The 18,559-nt window shown below is 38.8% G+C and overlaps 1 protein-coding gene across 1 annotated transcript; it reads left to right on the top strand.

The window, feature by feature from the left end:
- The first annotated feature begins 2,747 nt into the window (after nucleotides 1-2,747).
- tm9sf4 (transmembrane 9 superfamily protein member 4) lies at nucleotides 2,748-14,295 on the top strand. Its single transcript, XM_053318143.1, has 18 exons — nucleotides 2,748-2,853; nucleotides 3,961-4,060; nucleotides 4,196-4,352; nucleotides 4,438-4,582; nucleotides 4,677-4,800; nucleotides 4,873-4,994; nucleotides 6,273-6,384; nucleotides 6,500-6,570; nucleotides 6,958-7,090; nucleotides 7,949-8,030; nucleotides 8,152-8,227; nucleotides 8,342-8,425; nucleotides 9,864-10,039; nucleotides 10,128-10,191; nucleotides 10,405-10,524; nucleotides 11,607-11,696; nucleotides 12,708-13,882; nucleotides 13,943-14,295. The coding sequence occupies exons 3-17, from the start codon at nucleotides 4,246-4,248 to the stop codon at nucleotides 12,855-12,857; spliced, it is 1,656 nt and encodes a 551-aa protein (XP_053174118.1). The 5' UTR covers nucleotides 2,748-2,853; nucleotides 3,961-4,060; nucleotides 4,196-4,245; the 3' UTR covers nucleotides 12,858-13,882; nucleotides 13,943-14,295.
- The last annotated feature ends 4,264 nt before the right edge of the window (nucleotides 14,296-18,559 follow it).

The raw sequence follows: 18,559 nt of genomic DNA, 5'->3' as shown, positions 1-18,559 counted from the left end.
CATCAATATATCTTTTGAGGAGAGATTGAAATGAAGATGAAAAGCTAACTTGCCTGATCCTGATATGTAGTCAGGAGCCATTGTGCCATGCATGCCTTTTATAAGTGATCATTAATGTCTTAAACATACATGCAAACAATGTAGAGATGCTGACATTGAGGTTATAGTATTCCAGCTGTTTGGATAGTTTGGATCAGTTGTACTGACTCAGACACAATAATGCAGAGAGTTACAGTAGTCCTGTTGGGATCCAATCCAAGTTCAATTATTTAAAAAAAAAAAGATCAAAGTTGCACTTGTTCAGAAAATGTAAGAAGCAGGATTTGCAAAATTAAGCCTATTATCAAATGGGACAGAGCTTTGTGTGGTGTTGAATGAATGTAGAATGTTTGGAAGGTGTAAAGAACTGTGACTGAGGACAGTGTCCAACATGACATGCTAGTAGAGCTGAGTTTACTGTGTATGTGAATATTTTCTTTTACCTGACAGCTGATTTTGGCCATTTATTTCCTTTAGATTTAGTTGTTATGTGTTAGTTATGGACATATATAATGTTTGTATCTATCTACTAAAGGAAGGAATCTCTGTATGCATCTGCTTCACGTACCTCTTGAACTGTTCGTCCAATTAAAGGGCGGTTGCATTGCTGGGGGGGAAAAAGGGGAGTACCTTTTTTATGAGTTATGTGCAATTTGACATGCTGACTGACTCTGGGAAGATGAGACTAGAAAACAAGGTGTGACTGGAGTCAGAGAAAAGTGCTCTAAAGAGAGAAATGTAGACGGCGATAAAACAGAAGCTATATAGTGTTTAGCAGAGCAGCAGCTACACATGAGTCAAGTTAGGTGTGTGAAATAGAACAAATATTTTAACAGGCTCTTCAAAACCTGTTTGTCTCATATATTGTGAGAAGTGGCGACTGTAGAGCACCACTACAGACAAAACACCAATCTCCAGAGCAAACATACCTATTGAAATCTGAACTGAAGGCATCAATTATAAAATCCACATTATCATTGTTTTAAATGCATTGAAATAAGAAAGGACATGTATTTACTATTAGAACACTTAGCCTATATCATTTTGTGTATAATAGAATGTTCTAGAATAGTCCTTATTAGAGCTGGGCGATATGGACAAAATCAAATATCACGATATTTTAGACCAAATACCTCCATATCCATATTACAACAATATTGTAGAGATGACTGTTGATGCTTTCACAAAATATTTACACTATGAAATCTTTGATAAATAATCATCAGTAATGTGGATATAATGACAAAGCATGTAAAAGGTAAATAACAGAACAGCTAGAACAGTCTGGTAAGTTCAGAAAATCACATATTTTACTGTAATGCATCATTTAAAACCAGGATAAGACAACGCTGATGACATATCACGATATTACGATATCTAGTCTCATATTGCGATATCCATATAATTTCAATTTATTGCCCAGCCCTAGTCCTTATACTCCTTCACACCTCACATCAACTCTATTCATTTTTCTATGTATTGAAGTAGCAGCAGGAAGCAATCAGCCCATTCTGAACAGGCACTGCATTAGTTACACAAATATAAAAGAAGGCACACAAGGGATCAGTGAATGAATGGTGGATAAATGTAGATTTCTCCATAGCTAGTGTAAAGCTAGTGTAAAGCCAGAGTAACATTTCAGCACTGAGAATAAACTGTGTGTGTTAAAAGCTGAGACCCAGCAGATTATAAAGACATTTAACCCCGCACATGTCCATTAAAGTCTGCTTTCAACTCAATTACATCAACGCTATCGCAATCAAGCACAGTTTGCGTGTTGCTTCATCTTTACGTCGGGGATTCTCTGTAAGCCGAGGCATGCGGAGAACTCGGTCTCCCACACTCCCCTTCTGGCAAACACTAGCCTGGCTGTCATGTGAGGGTTTCTCTTCTGGAGCTCTGCCAGTAAAGCTTCTGCTGCTGAATCACCTGGACAGCAGTTGTGCTCCGACCTCAGCCCTGCAGCCCTGTAGCTCCGTCAGCATCCACACACAGCTGCTTTTCATTTAGCACGTTTCTAAATATCATGAACACGATGACTGAGAATCTTCACACACATTTTATAGACAAAACAACTAATCAGTTCATTAAGAAAAATAACTAACCTATTCATTGATAATGAAGATAATCTAGTCCCTTTTTGTTGGCCCCGGGAAATGTGTACAACCCAACATAGTGAAAGTCCTGATTATGTTCCTGAGTCACTAGAATGTTATTTTTTCTTTCATTTTCATTTCATCTTAAACTTCCTCCTAAAAGTTAACTATACTTTTTTTGTGTTTTTTCGCTGCAGTTGGGGCGTAAACCTGTCATTAATAAACTTTGACACAGTCGTGTGTATTTAGTGACATTATAGAAGAGAATAGTGTGTAGTTTAGGATTTAGTGTGAGGTTTGTTCTGCCTGAAGGTATCTGTTCAAAGCCAAGCCGCACACTCTGCTTCTTCTCTCTCTCATACAGCTGGCAGGACAGCACCTCTGTTATAAATCAGTTGCAGTTTAGTATGAGTCTAAAGTAAATAGGTGTGTGTGTGTGTGTGTGTGTGTGTGTGTGTGTGTGTGTTTCCTAGGGTTAGGCATGGTTATGGATGGGTTTGACTTAGCCTGTCCGCAATGAAGGAGGTCAATGCAATGTCCTAGCAAGGATAGCTGTACCAACTTTTGTGTGTGTGTGTGTGTGTGTGTGTGTGTGTGTGTGTTGCAGGAGACGTGGTGGGCCTTGCTGCTCTTGTCCTTGTTGCCTGTGGTGCGGCCCTTCTACGTTCCCGGAGTGGCTCCTCGAGACTTCCATGAGAGTGAAACAGTAGATATTAAGGTAAGAACACGGTTGCATTTTATCATGTAGGTGTCCACTTCCTTCACCAAAAAACACAGGTATCACCTTGCTTTCACACCAGTTTCATTTAGACAAAGGAAAGAAAACTGATACATTTTTGCCTTTTTAGTTTCTGACAGGTGATTGGATAGTAGAAAGTCAAGGTCAGCACAGCACACTTCTGTTTGAACTCTTTGTTATAGATGAGGGAAAATCTCCACACTCTTATATATGTACTTATATTTTACGTCAGTTACCAAAATATTATGCCGACATCATAAAATAGCTCACTTATGCAGATGACTCGACAGTTTCCATGATCATATGATGGATTTAATGGACAGGCCAAAGTAAAACCAGAGCTCAGGAGTAAAAAAAATCTCATTCAAAATCCCATTAACATTTGTAGTAATTTAAAAAAAACAAAACCAAAAATCCAGCATAGGAAGTGCACTGTTTAGACACATTTAAATATTGTTTGTTCACTGTTTTGTGGCCTGAGAAACAGAATGTCCTATAAGCCCAACATCTAAGCTTGACACATTCTGATAGCAAGTGCTGTAGTGAAGCTGATTTGTCTTAGAATTTAAGAAAGTAGACTCCATGAATATGTTTAAATTTCTCCTAAAGACCAGTGAAATAAACACTGAGTAAGAAATTGAACTGGGTTTCAGAGTCTAGCCAGGACACGACATCATTACTTTGACTTTTTGGAAGTAGTGAAAGCCTTTTCAATTCATCCTGTGGACGTTTTTTTTTGCTTTCACACCACAAACACACCACAAACCAGAGTCAAACTGCTGGAACTCTGGAGCTCTGGTCTGGACCAAGACCAGCTCCAAAATGTGGATTTCAGAGCAGACCAGAGTGAGAACATAGCAGCCCAAACAAACTGGCACAGGTTAAGTATGAAACAGCAGCTTAGCAGCTTTTAGGGCAGCCATGAGTGGAACCCTGCACTTCATAGGGATCGTTTCACAGAGGTAGCTGACAGGTAGAGACTCTGGTATAAACACTGCTCCTGATGATCACGGTTAGAACGTTTTCCAGAGTTAAACAGACCAGGTTGCTGAGACAGTCACTCAGTCACAGTGTTTGTTTTTACAGGCTGTGAAGTTGACCAGCTCCCGAACCCAGCTTCCTTATGAATACTACTCCCTGCCTTTCTGTAGGCCAGATTCTGTCTTCTACAAGGGAGAGAACCTGGGTAAGTGTCTTCTTCTTTACTCCTGACGTGTGGATCGTGGTCTGGAAACCTCCTCTAAATATCTCCTCATCCTAATCAGAAAAAACTATGGAATATTAATTATAAAGTGTGTATTTTGCTATATTTGTTGTGCAGGTGAGGTGCTGCGTGGGGACCGTATCGTGAATACTCTCTACAATGTGGAGATGAACAAGGACAGGAAATGTGAGATGGTGTGCAACAAGAAAAAGCTCAGCATAGAAGAGAGCAAGCTGGTTGCTGAGCGAATACAGGAGGAGTATTATGTTCACCTGTGAGCATCACTTCCTGCTTTTTTTTTTTTTCTTAAATTTTTCCTAAAATCCAAAACTAACCTAACATCTGGCTGTGACTCTCAGGATTGCAGATAACCTGCCAGTCGCCACCAGATTGGAGTTGAGTCCTTACAGAGAGGCAGGAGGAGAGGAGGAGCAGAGGAAGGACACGGTCAAAGATATCCAGTTTGAACACGGCTACAGACTGGGCTTCGTCGACAACAACAAGGTAAAGGATCACACCTCCCATCATGAAAGCATTTATGGTTTTGGAAGCGTTGAAGCGTTCTAATCTTTGTCTTCCTCTTTTCTCTCCCTCCCAGTTCTACCTGCACAACCACTTGTCCTTCATCCTGTACTTCCACAGGGAGAAGCTGGAGCAGGGAGAACTCCACGACTACAGAGTGGTGCGATTCGAGGTCGTACCCCAAAGTGTGAAAGTAGAGGGTAAGTATCAACACACTCTTGAGGAGTTTGTGGTTGTCTCTATGCTGGTACTCACTCTGTGTTTACTGTCAGATTTAAAGGCTGTGGAAAAAGACAAGACCTGCACGTTGCCTGAGGCCAGCGGCTCTGCTGCTCAGGAGATTGATCCCAGCAGGGAGAATGAGGTCCTCTTCACCTACTCTGTTCACTGGGAGGTCAGTGACTGCTCATGTGGAATCAGTCATAACACTTTGTAACCCTGAATCAGTGCTAAAACCACCAAAGTGGCTGTGTTCAATTATTGCTTAATCGTTGGATCTACAGAATGCCAATCTTAAAATAGTCCAACCAACCAACACTCATAATACAGTTTATTATCATGGAAGAAAAAGAAAACCAGAAAATATTCACTTTGAGAAACTGGAACTAGTTCATTTTTGCTCATGAAATTATCTAAACAATTGTATTATAATCATTAACCTCAACTCAGTAACGCTAGTTGGTAAGAAAACACTGCTATAGTTACAAAACTCTATGCTGTAATATAAGTTCAGTTTCTGTCTCCCCCCCCCCCCCCCTCCTGAGGTAACAGCCATAGAGTTTAGTACTTACACACTAATCCTCTCCTCCTACGCCTTTTATTTCACAAAATACCAACATCATTAACAGAGTGATGATGTAAAGTTAGTAACCCACTTAAGTCATTGACTTAACTTTGGGTGTTCATGTCAACAGCACTTTAGTCCCTCTCCTTACACAATCTGCAGTTACACACACACACACACACTCACTCTTACCTGTACTATGATGCTTTTGCTCTTAACATGAATAATTAGGCTACAGCTATCAGTGTTCAGTGCTATCTTCAAAGTTTACCTGCTGTCCATTCAGTTAGTAATTCATCCTTACTAATGATATCATACACTTTTTAAATGCATTGTGCATATATTACATGTTATAAATAGAGCCTGACCGATATATCACTCAATCAATATTATTGGCCGATATTGGCTTATCACAGATATATCTGTATTGGTGTTGATGCTATCCAATATGTGCCATTTTTTTTAAAGATATATCGGCAGCATTTTAAGTATTTTTAATCATTTTTCCTAATTCAAGTTTGATATATACATATTAAATTCATGGTGATGTTTACTGTTTCAGTGCACCTATGCCATTTTACAAAGTTTATTCTTAAACTGTACAATATCGTGTCTCTGTTACTTATCTTTGTCACAAGTGTTTGGTAACCACATTTGAAATAAAAAGTGTGTTCATGTACATATTCTGTGAGATTATCAGCCAATATATCAATTGTAAATGTGTTACTCCCTCATCAGCATCAGACCAAAACAAATGCTCATGCTTTGTTCTTTTTGATTCTTATTTATACTGAAATACTGATGTCAAACTCAGTCCCAGCTGTTTGAACAAATCTAGATAAATAAATGTACATGAATGACACAGAGCCTCTTGTGTCCCGTGAACAGGAGAGCGAGGTGAAGTGGGCGTCTCGATGGGACACTTACCTGACCATGAGCGACGTTCAGATTCACTGGTTCTCCATCGTTAACTCTGTGGTGGTGGTCTTCTTCCTGTCTGGTATGTTTGATCATTGACACATGGTGCTCAGCTCAATCTCTTACACATGCATATCAATGTAATATGACATATATATGACTGACATCCTTCTCTTTCCCTGCTCGTTGTCTCTCAGGTATCCTCAGTATGATCATTATCAGGACTTTAAGAAAGGACATTGCTAACTACAACAGAGAGGACGACATTGTAAGAACATATAGTATTTACTCTTCTTCTTCTATCTTACAGGGACAGTTATATATAAATGCTTTGAATACATTTGAATTTAGTTTAACTTGCAACTCCCCCACTGAGAGAAAAACAAGATGCTGAAAATGAAATAAAACTGAAAATATGCCAAATTTCTCATCCAATAGATGATGAAAACTGTGGCAAAATAAGCTGATTGGCTGGCAGCGAATTGAAATGAAATAATGAAGAAAACACTAAAACAGGATTTCTATCAAAGAACCTGATAATTCAACAACAAATCAGCTGGTTTTAGTCTTACTGGAATCAGCTGTAGCTTCTTAATGTGTAATAGATCAGTTTACTGGAGGCACTTGACCAGATTTTTCTCTCCAATTCAACCAGGAGGACACCATGGAGGAGTCGGGATGGAAGAACGTCCACGGAGATGTCTTCAGGCCGCCTCAGTATCCCATGATCCTCAGCTCCCTGCTGGGCTCAGGGATTCAGCTCTTCTGTATGATCCTCATTGTCATCTGTGAGTCTGAGTCCTTTCATTTGATAGTTATATTTAAATGTTGATCACATCTGACACATTGAAATATAAATAGATGTAGCCTAACTTTAACTATGACTTACAGAGTGACAGAGTATCCTTCCTCACAATCATTTCATTTAGTCCTGCCATGTTTCTGGGAATGAATGTTGAATTAAAAACAGCTTATATCATCTGCTCCTTAGAAGCTGCTGTTTGATTGTTTCTTACTCTGCACTTTCCTAATAAGAAAGAAAAAAAGGGAAAAATACTAGATTCCATCATAAATGTTTTAGTCGCACAACTTGCTAAAATCTGTGTATCTGGTATCAGTGCAGTAAACAAATATTTTAAGTTAATTAGATGTTTTATTTATATATATACATTTCTGCACAATGTGTAAAAAGTTTGACTAGTGAATATCAATGAATTACAATATGCAGAAAATGCCTCATCACTTGAGCCGCTCACTCTGCAGTGAAGCTATGATCAGCTTGAAGACATGATTGCGTTACCACGGCAATGCAGCAACCACAGCAGCTCTATGTGAAACTGATTATATACACTGAATATCTGTGATGTACTCAGTTGAAGCATCTGCTTCAGATTGCCTCCACTGTGTCTCCTTTGTGCTTTGCTGATCAACCTAAACTACAGAATGATGATAGATGATCTCACATTTGGAACACAGTAACATTACTTTGATATTCATTACTTTATACTGCATCAGCTGTTCACATGACACTTTCATAATCCTCTAATAATTTAAGTGTGTGTGTGTGTGTGTGTGTGTGTGTGTGTGTGTGTGTGTGTGTGTGTGTGTGTGTGTGTGTGTGTGTGTGTGTGTGTGTGTGTGTGTAGTTGTTGCCATGTTGGGCATGTTGTCTCCTTCCAGCAGAGGAGCCTTGATGACCACTTCATGCTTCCTGTTCATGTTTATGGGGTAAGATCTAAACTCATCTCTCTGATCCTCAGTAAGAGCTAGCATGTTCACATACTGTGTTGTACTGTTTTCTTTACTGTTCCTCTGTTTATTCCTGTGTGTATGTGTTTTTCTCCTGCAGTGTATTTGGTGGTTACTTCGCCGGCAGACTGTACCGCACACTGAAAGGCCATCGGTGGAAGAAAGGAGCCTTTTGTGTGAGTAATAAAAAATGTTGTTAGTATATTCACTCAGCATAAAGGAATGCATGTAGCATATTTGTACTTTGATCAGCCAGTTTTCAGGTGGTATTTCTTTTGTCTCCCCTGCAGACAGCAACCCTGTATCCTGCAGTGGTTTTCGGTATCTGCTTCATCCTCAACTGTTTCATCTGGGGAGAACACTCCTCTGGGGCGGTGAGTGTCATCATCCACATGCATGTAGGCCAGGATGTCTGCAGGTCTAGAAAAACCTTTTTAAAAAGAACTGAATTCATTTCCCTCAAAAAAAGAAGGTATTAAAAAGTGTTTTTCATTAGAAACAATGTTACTGCTGCAGCTACAGTAACCAGGAGCCCACCAGTTCATTATGAATACATTTCAATTTTAGCATTTGTTTGTTTTATTTCCTTATATACCAGGAAGTGTTGGTATATAAACATATGATGCAAATGTCTGGTTGACACACTCAGAGAACACAGAGGAGTCTGTTTAGTTCAACTCCTTTACTGGCAGAATAATAGCAGTACATGTAGTATATATTTCCATGTAATAAAGAACAAACAGATACATCATCTCTGTTAGTTGTTACTGATAACCAGCATTAACTAAACAGTTAAACATTGTAAAATAAAGTCTGTTGCATTAATCACTCTTGTGATAATGAAATATGAAACACACTTAGCATCATCGAGGCAATATAATGTCCTGAATACACACAGAGAACTGTGTTATCATGCAACATGAACCTGTTTTATAATGTAATATTACAACTTATATCATCTGTGAAAGACAGCAGAGAACAGGAAATGGAAGCAAACCTTCAAAATAAAATTCACAACATTTACTAATAGTAGTAAACAAACAACTAGTAAATAATCATAGGCCTTATAGTCTCTATTTGTTTTCAGTCTTTCTCTGAATGAATAATGATGATGAGTAAGAGATTACATTGCATTCTGCACGTGGCTTTAAAAAAAAGTTTTACATTTAATGTTGTGGATCACACAGAAACACTTTATGTAACAGCTGTAACAGGCCAATTGTGTCACTTTGTTTTAATTTTTTTTTTAAATCAAAGTCTATAAAGCAGTTTGAACATGTTTAACAAGGGAATGATGGATAAGTTTGGGGGAATTCTATGTTTTTATTATTGTCAGTAAATCCCCTGAAAAGGCAAACAACCAAAAATGAATGGATCCACTAACATCTTCAAGATTCAAGGATTAAAGGATTTTAGAGTATGTGTTTCCAAAGCATGATATATCTTCTTCCATTGCTTCAAACAAATAAGAACATATCATAGAGCCACACTGTTAGTAAGAACCAATGAGCTTTGAGCAGAGGACAACAGCTAGACTCAGGAAAGTATAAAGAGAGGGAAAAAAAAGAAAAGAAAATATATATATATATATATATATATATATATATATATATATATATATGTATATATATATATATATATATATATATATATATATTCAACATCTTGCTTCATCTCCTGACTACTCTCTCTCTCTCTCTCTCTCTCTCTCTCTCTCTCTCTCTCTCTCTCTCTCTCTCTCTCTCTCTCTCTCTCTCTCTCTCTCTCTCTCTCTCTCTCTCTCTCTCTCTCTCTCTCTCTTGTTGTTTTCAGGTTCCCTTCACAACGATGCTAGCCCTGCTGTGTATGTGGTTTGGTATCTCCATGCCGCTGGTCTACCTGGGCTATTACTTCGGTTTCCGCAAACAGCCATACGACAACCCCGTACGCACCAACCAGATCCCTCGGCAGGTCCCCGAGCAGCGCTGGTACATGAACAAGTTCGTAGGGTGAGTGTCCGATCAGTCCTACACACCGCTGGTCGATTAGCTGCGATGGAGGATTTGAACACAATGTTTTCTTTTCTTTTTCTATCAGAATCCTGATGGCTGGGATCCTGCCATTTGGTGCCATGTTCATTGAGCTATTCTTCATTTTCAGTGTGAGTACAACTACATTTATTTTTAATTCCATGTCAAACAACTTCTACTGTCCGTACAATTGTTTGTGTGTATATTTTCTGTCATATGTCCATAATCAGTGTATAACCTACTGTAAATATGGTTCAGCACCGTTTAAGTTTATACACTTACTATGAAAAACTACCTCATATAATCCCATTTAAAAAAACTTAATTGTATGTCACCACCTACAGGCCATCTGGGAGAATCAGTTCTATTACCTGTTTGGCTTCCTGTTTCTGGTCTTCATCATCTTGGTGGTCTCCTGCTCTCAGATCAGCATCGTCATGGTTTACTTCCAGCTCTGTGCAGAGGTAAGCGTTGTTCAGGCTCGAACAACAACCCTCTCAATCAGTGTTGTACTAATGGATAAGAAGCTAAACATCTATAGTAGAGGCTGTGCAATATGATGATATATATCATGTGACTTTTATTTTGTTGTGCAGCAAATCATTTTTAATCATTTGGAGTCTGTTCGTCTTCTGTGTAGATTACATTGATACATTCTTCCTCTTGGCTTTTAACTTGCAATGCTTTTATTGCACTGAGAGCTCAGCCCCGTCCGCTCTGACAAAGAGGAGAGAAGAGAGAGACGGTGACTATAAATGACAGCAGAGACTGTTTATAGATGTTATTTACTAAAGGTGTGTATGTGCCCGTTTCAGCTCAGTGTGAGAGTCTCTGCTGTATTTAGATGTCATTTATGGTCTTACTGCTCTCCTCTACTCTCTATGGTTGATCCCTCTGTGTCACAGTGAACCAGGTGATGACAGCTACACTCATTATGTTAGTGTAAGAGCAATACAAACCCCAGAAGTTCAGTTCATTAAATTGAAATGTGTGATATATCAGGATAGATATCATTGTCAGGATATGAGAGCTCTCATCTAAAGTGCCTAGAATCTTTGCACAGTACAGTATGTAGACCTAGAATAGCTGTAATGTGTCTGTGATTAAATTTGCTCCCTCTAACTTGAGATGTTGATTCATTATCATCAAATGTTTTTGCTTTTCCTCCAGTAAAAGTAACCCAGTCAAACCTTTCCACAGCTACATGCACGCTGCCTGCACTGTCAGTCTGAAGGAAGTGTTGTATCAGCACATTTTCAACAGCCACACTCACACTTCAGCTTTTGATGATTCAAATATCACATGCCATGACACATTCTCACTTCCTGTGTAGACAACAAGTTAAAAGATAAAACACGTGAGGTCCGTACTGCCGTCCCATATCCACCCAAAGCATTATGGTAACTGTAGTTTCAAAACCTAAAAATGAAAGCGTCCTACCTGAGCCTTATCTGGAGTGGCTCTACACACATACACACACACACACACACACACACACACACACTGACTCTCATGCTCTGTGTTTTCTGTCTCTCCTCACCAACAGGACTACCGGTGGTGGTGGAGAACTTTCCTGGTATCAGGAGGCTCAGCGTTCTATGTTCTCATTTACGCTGTCTTCTACTTTATCAATAAGGTAAAAAGCTCTGAGACTGTCTCAAGTGTCCACAACAAACTTTCACTGCAGACAAAATCAGCAACTACAGAATTGAGTGTTTTTTAATTAGACATTATTATAGACCAGCAGGGATGATGTTTATTCCAGTGATACATACCATGTCTTTATAGCACTCCTGGAATGACATAATTAGTGATGGCAGTTATAAACAGTTGGAAATGGACAACTTAAATAACCCTGATGATGTCATCACAGCTATTTTAAGTTGGGTTTCAGATTTAGGAGGTGGGGTTGGAGTTTGATAGAGCTGCACTGTTTATCAGATCTAATAAAGGATGTGGTTGACTTGCATTATGGGAAATGTAGGGTCCAGTGGCTTTGAAGTTTGACTCATTCATGGAAATGTGATAGCCATTCATAATCAAGAGTGCTGTAATAACTGTATCTCTTACTAATGATCTATTTTACACAAAGAAATGAAAAGCAATTAGTAGTAGTAGTAGTAGTAGTAGTAGTAGTAGTAGTAGTAGTAGTAGTAGTAGTTTTAAGATTAAAAAATACTCTTAAAATAATCATCATCATCATTTGTGACTGACATGTTTCATTGGTTATAAATCCTTAAAATTACATTTTGTCCATATCCCTCTCCGACAAACCCAGAATCTATGAATGTGTTCCTAAAGTTTAACTGCTGAAAAGTTCTCAGTGTGTGTGGTCACATGACTTTTTTCCAACTAGTTATGATGTCACAAATCCTGCTCGTAAGTACACACCGCCTAAATCTGATGAAAGATGAGAGCATCAATCCATCTGAAGAAAAACAAATATATTCATGAAGAGGGTTTGAAGTTGTTGAGATTCTTAATAGTGATAGTCAGATCAGCTGACCAGCTCACTCCCCAAGCTTCACTTTTAAAGTACAAAGTGTTACATATTCCACTTCTGAAAGGGACTCAAAGTGAGGGAGGAGTTTCCTTTAAATCCACAGTATACAGCAGTGATTCCTGTGTTGTGTGTGTCTCTGTGCAGCTGGACATCGTGGAGTTCATCCCCTCCCTCTTGTACTTTGGCTACACGGCTCTGATGGTCCTCTCCTTCTGGCTGCTAACAGGCACAATCGGTTTCTACGCCGCTTACATGTTCATCAGGAAAATCTACGCCGCGGTCAAAATCGACTGAGTCGCTGTCGCTGCTGTTCCTGTCGTTTTTTTGGGTTTTTTTCGTCACGTTCCGTTTTTGTTTTATTTTTTTTTAATATATATATTTTTTATTCTTTATGTCCAACAAGCACTGACTTGTGTGTCGAGGGGACAAGAGGGGTGTTTTGTACGGCGCATCAGCCCCACCCACTGGCCTCATGGGGAAGAACAGCAAACGGTCTCTCTCCCCCCTCGCCTCTCTCCTTCCCCTCCCCCCTCCCCTCCCTCCTCTTACCAGGACAGAGACACAGAGGGAGTTTTCCTCTGCTGGGACAGTTAATGTCTTCTGCTGTTTTACCTTCATTACAACACAGCGGGCCAAAGCTTGTCTTACGATGGTTTCTGCACATTTTTTTTTTTGTCTTTTCATTTGTGTTTTGAGTCTAACTTATCCAGGTTTGCATTTCTCGTCTTCACGAGATTTATCTTGGACTTAATTTACTTTTTGATCATCTCTCGGGAGTTTCATTTTTCTTTTTTCATCTGATTTCCTTACATAAATTGTCTTTACTCTTTCCATCGTCTCTGTTTTCAAATGTCACATTTCTTTCATTACAGAGACTTTACAGATCAGGGAAGGATCGGGGAGTCTAACTGTGGTTATGGTGTTCAGTTTTGTTGTGTTAACTGATATGGATGGAATTATGCTGGGAAGCTCCACATTGTAACACAAGAAAGGATCAATTAAATTGTTCTATTATTTTTTACTTCAGTTTCCATGTCCTGGTGTGACCATGTTAACCACAACTGTAATCAAAATATGACTTTTCTCCTTCCAAAACAACGGTCTCTGTTAATGTCAAAATATTGCTCCATTAGCTCTAAATGATCCAGAACAGCTCTGAATAATGATGTGAACCCGTTGCCCTGAAGCGATGGACTGTTGGTGAAGCTGCTGGAGCTGGAGAGAAGGAGAAGCTCCACACAGTCAGCACAGAAATGACAATGTATTAGAAACTCTACAACACAACGTGTGTGTGTGTGTGTGTGTGTGTGTGTGTGTGTGTGTGTGTGTGTGTGTGTGTGTGTGTGTGTGTGTGTGTGTGTGTGTGTGTGTGTGTGTAGCTTTTCCAGCAGTAAATGATTCTGTTTATTAACCATGCCGTCAGTGTAGCCTTAGCAGTGCTGTGAACGCCTGCTGAACTATGCAGTTAATGGAAAGATGTGCAACGTAACGGTTTGTGAAGTTCATATCAAAAAGGACCATTTTTGGTTGTTTCTTTGAAAGTTTGAAACTTAATGTATGAAACCTTTTTTGTGTACAGTATGACAAATAATTTCTGAAAGCCAGCAAGCTCACCTCTACATGTGTCTACCGGTGGTGGTGGTGGTGGTGGTGGTGGTAGATGTCATCTTTGATAGCGCCCGGGTCTCAAAAGATGTAGAGCATTAAAATGTAATCCACAGTGTTCTTATTAGATCGGTGCAGCCCATATTGTGTAGACTGATATCCATATTCTCACATTACAGGTTTTTTTCAGTTGAATTATTATTATTATTATTTTTTTTTGGTATTTCATTAGATTTATCAGCTGGATGTTGGAACGTTCAGTATGTACATGTATGGACATTTTTGTAAATGCATTTAGAACATGGCTGGAGCCTGATATATAATTGTGGCTTGACAAGCAGCTTGAGTTAAAGGTGCAGTGTGTAGAATTTAGCGGCATCTAGCTAAACGGGCTTGGCAAAAAATGGTACATAAGTATGTTTTAATTTTGTGTATCACCTGAAAATAAGACTCTAGTTACCTTAGATTGAGTCCTTTATATCTACATTGGGAGCAGGTCCTCTTCTACAAAGGCGGCCATGTTGCACCACCATGTTTCTACAGTAGCCCAGAACGGACAAATCAAACACTGGCTCTAAAAATGTTTTTTGTCATTTTCTGGGCCACTAGGTTCTCCTACATTCTTAAATGAGTTGAGGAAGGGGTATTTATGTAGTTGCAATCTTCAACCTCACCACTAGATGTCACTAAATCCTACACACTGATCCTTTAAGGGCTTTTTTTTAAAAAGACAACCAGTGTGAACTCCACAATATGTTTTCATCAAAATACATCGTAATCATGACATTAAAGGAATAGTTTGACATTTCTGGGACATGCAATACATGCATCCTTGCTAAGAGTTAGACTTCTTGATCGATATCACTCATGTCTGTATGCTAAATATGAAGCTACCACCAGCATGAAGACGACAGCTAGCCTAGCTAACAAAATCTCCCTACAAGCACCTTTAAAACTTGCTGATTAACACGCATCTTGTTTGCTGAATCCCTACAAAAACAATGACGTGGTTTTACGGCTGGTTATTTTAGCAACTTACTTGATTCTTGTCTAAGAAGCAGTCAGGCACAATGAAACAACGTACCGTTTTTCTTTTTCTACCAATTCTACTAAAGCAAACAAGATATAAGGTGTTCAGTAATGAGCTCTAGAGATGCTCATAGGAGTAATTTATTACCTTTTCTACAGCCAGGCTAGCAATAGCTTCATATGTAGCATACAGACATGTATATCCCAAAATGACAAACTATTCTTTGAAATAAGTTGAATCCACAAAAGCCAAAACCTGCTGTACATTTACACAGTTCTCAGTCTTTGCTGCTGTTGGATCTCTGTATTGGCAGTACAATATCAAATAATGGCATTACAGTTAACAGTGGATGTTAGGACTTCAGATTGAAAGTCCTTATATAAAGACAATGTTTTAAGCAGTGAGTTCTAGCAAGCAGCACAGACCTGAAAAGACACATTTCATCAAGTATGACAAAGCTCTTCTTGTCATATGATTAAAGGAGCTTTTTGAACCACATGACTAAACCCACACAGCGTTTAAAGCGCACTCTCTTTTTTTTCTTTGGAGTGGCATTCATCGCAGGCTTTATGGTTGCCATCAAACTGATTTTTTTTTTATGAAGGATTGAGGTGCTTTACTCCCATCAGTCTTTAGCAGGCGACTTTTTTTTTTGTTTGCACAGAAGTAAAGCAGGGCTGTGTAGAGAGGGACCTACAGTACAGTAGAAGAACCCTGATTCTCCAGGGGCAAAATGATTGATTGAGTGACTTATCCTCCCACTTCTTCATCACGGCTCGCCTCATAATCAACCTTAATTAAGCTGTTAATAATCTGCTTTGAGAGAGCAAGACAAGCAAAAACACATATTTCTCGTGCCACCAAAACTAGACGAACTGCTTGAGAATTTCCCTCAATTCAAATGAGCGTCTTCATGTACTGACCATTACTCAGATACTCTACTGTCTCCTGTGTTTTACCCTCAGCCCCCACCCCCCATCTGTATTACATTAAAGAGTTACTGAGCCCTGACGCATGTGACGACAGAGCGACACTCTTCTCCTGCTGTTAAAATGCACACATGCCAGGGGGGATTTTTTTTATAGATAAGACTTTTAAGCGGCCCCGAGTCATGCGTGCGTATGTATGAATGAATGAGAGGTTTACAAATGTACATAAAGAGAAAAACAGCTTTGTATCGTTGCGTTTCGCTGTTTGTGGCGCTCTCTCTGTAATGATTCCCGTCATCGTTTTAGCCAAAAGCATGATGCTCATGATGACTTTGAAAAGGAGCTTGTTTCTGTTACTTTTCTTCTTCTTTGTTTCTTTTACAAGATGTCCAATTACAAAATGTACAATAACAAAATAATAAAGTGATGGCAAGTTGAATATGAAAATTTTGATTCCACTGCATTTGTGTAATAGATGTCATAGTCAGCTTCTTTCAGGGACTTTGGCACTAAAAACACTAACGTTGAAACATAGAAGACTTTATTTGACCCATTTGGACGACTGAAGCTTCTTTTTAGCTTCAGATAAATTTTTAAATACAGGACTGTGGATTTTGGAAATGAGGAGACAAGCAGGGTCAAAAAGAAGTCCACATCTTATATACAATATAATGTAATCCATTAGTCTACATCTAAATAAGGCTATAGACTTACTTTGATGTGATCAATGTGTGTATGACTCATAATATCACAACAACTGATTAGTCTACATCTAACTGAGGCTACAGCCTTACTACAGCCCCTACATCTAAGTAAGGCTACAGCCAACTACTTTTGTTTTGACATGGCAGCGGTATCTGCAAGTACGTGTCACGTGACAGTCCGTTGATGGTATTTTCACTTCACAATGAAACAAAACTTCAAGAAAAAAATACAGAGGACATGACCGGTGTCCTCAATGGTAGCTACGGCCATGAGCGGGGGAATCTAGCCAAGCTCTGGTAGCCTAATGATGCAAAAAGTAAAATGAGTCACACTACCAAATTATAACACAATATATATGTTGTGTATGAGTGTGATATAGGATTTGTGCAATTAACTTTTATTTCTGTGTTTTTTGTTAGCAATATATTATAATTTGTGATAACTTGATTCTTTATTTCATTTATATTTATAACTACAATTGTTTCTAGTCTTTATAATTCACTTTTTGGTATTTGTGGTTGAAATATAATTTTTAATTTAATTTATAAAAGTATCTCTATAAAATATCTATCTTTATGGGGAAAACTTTTACAGTGCTTGCATTTATCATACTGCGTATGCTAATTCATACTTAGAAAGTAGAACTGAAGTGACATTCATTACAAGATGATTAGTTAAAACATTTCAAAATGCACCTGTGTTATTTTGCATGTTGTGACTTTCAAATAAAAAACAGTCATATATTTCCTCATGGAAGTTTTCTTAAAAATTGTCTCGTCTCAATCTCGTGGGCCCAATATGGTGTCTCATTTCATGAGCTAAATGTATTGTCACACCCCTATTTTTAATAGTCAGTATGAACAAAAGGAATGATTACAGCAAGAACAACAGGTTTCAGTGAAAGCGATCGTTTAAGTTTCAGCAGTACCAGCGTGGCTCTGGGGGACAGCAATGTTGGTCGGTAGATCGGGCCGTGGATGGATGGACCTCCATGATCACCTGACTCTTCCTGTAGAGCGACCATGAGATTCACATCGTGGTTTTTAGAGTGATTTTCTCAACATCTACTGGATGGATTGTCATGAAATGAGGTGTCAGAACAATCCTCCTAAGATTTGTTTGCTAGTCTTATTGTTTAGTGCTAACAGTAAACATTATACCTGCTAAACATTAGCATAATATTAACACAGTCGTTAGCAAGAATGTTAACATGTTAATGTTAGCATTTAGCTCCAAACATATAGCAGCTAACGTGGGTGTAGACTCAAGCCTGTGAGGGGTTTGGAGGTTGGAGGAGGAGCGTGTACAATACCAGGCTAGCAAAAATGTGATATTGAGTATTTCAAATGTGTATGCAAGCCTCCGAACTTTTGTGGACGTTCTGTATTTAATCACAGGAGGACCTCTTTAAATGTGATGCGTGCGTGTGTGTGTGTGTGTGAAGGTGTTAACTCCTGGTTTCTCTGTGTTTCTGAAACATTCAGTGTCTGGAAGGCTATTATCAAATTACGAAGTCTGTGTTGTGGCGTCATGGTCCCCTTAAATCCCTTTTACAAGCACTCCAGGTTCCTCCGAATAAAACTCTACAAAAAGCCAAAAAAGTTTCTATTCTGAAATTACGGCACAGTTGGCATCCTGTAAATGTATGTGTAAGAGTCAGCTCAGTTGATGTAAGTATAGGTTTAACTCCATAGTACTATAATTAGGGCAGTCTTGACACTCAGCTA

This window comes from Scomber japonicus, chromosome 4 (assembly GCF_027409825.1).
Source record: "Scomber japonicus isolate fScoJap1 chromosome 4, fScoJap1.pri, whole genome shotgun sequence".
In the NCBI taxonomy this organism is placed as follows: Eukaryota; Metazoa; Chordata; class Actinopteri; order Scombriformes; family Scombridae; genus Scomber; species Scomber japonicus.
This window is presented reverse-complemented; position numbering and strand designations above follow the sequence as displayed.

What these genes read in the sequence shown, in the direction of transcription:
- tm9sf4 (XM_053318143.1), top strand. Translation starts at nt 4,246, where the DNA reads ATGAACAAGGACAGGAAATGTGAGATGGTGTGCAACAAGAAAAAGCTC. An exon ending in CCAAAGTGTGAAAGTAGAGG is followed by an intron (nt 4,801 to 4,872) that starts GTAAGTATCAAC and finishes GTTTACTGTCAG; the next exon opens with ATTTAAAGGCTGTGGAAAAA. An exon ending in GAGAACACTCCTCTGGGGCG is followed by an intron (nt 8,426 to 9,863) that starts GTGAGTGTCATC and finishes TGTTGTTTTCAG; the next exon opens with GTTCCCTTCACAACGATGCT.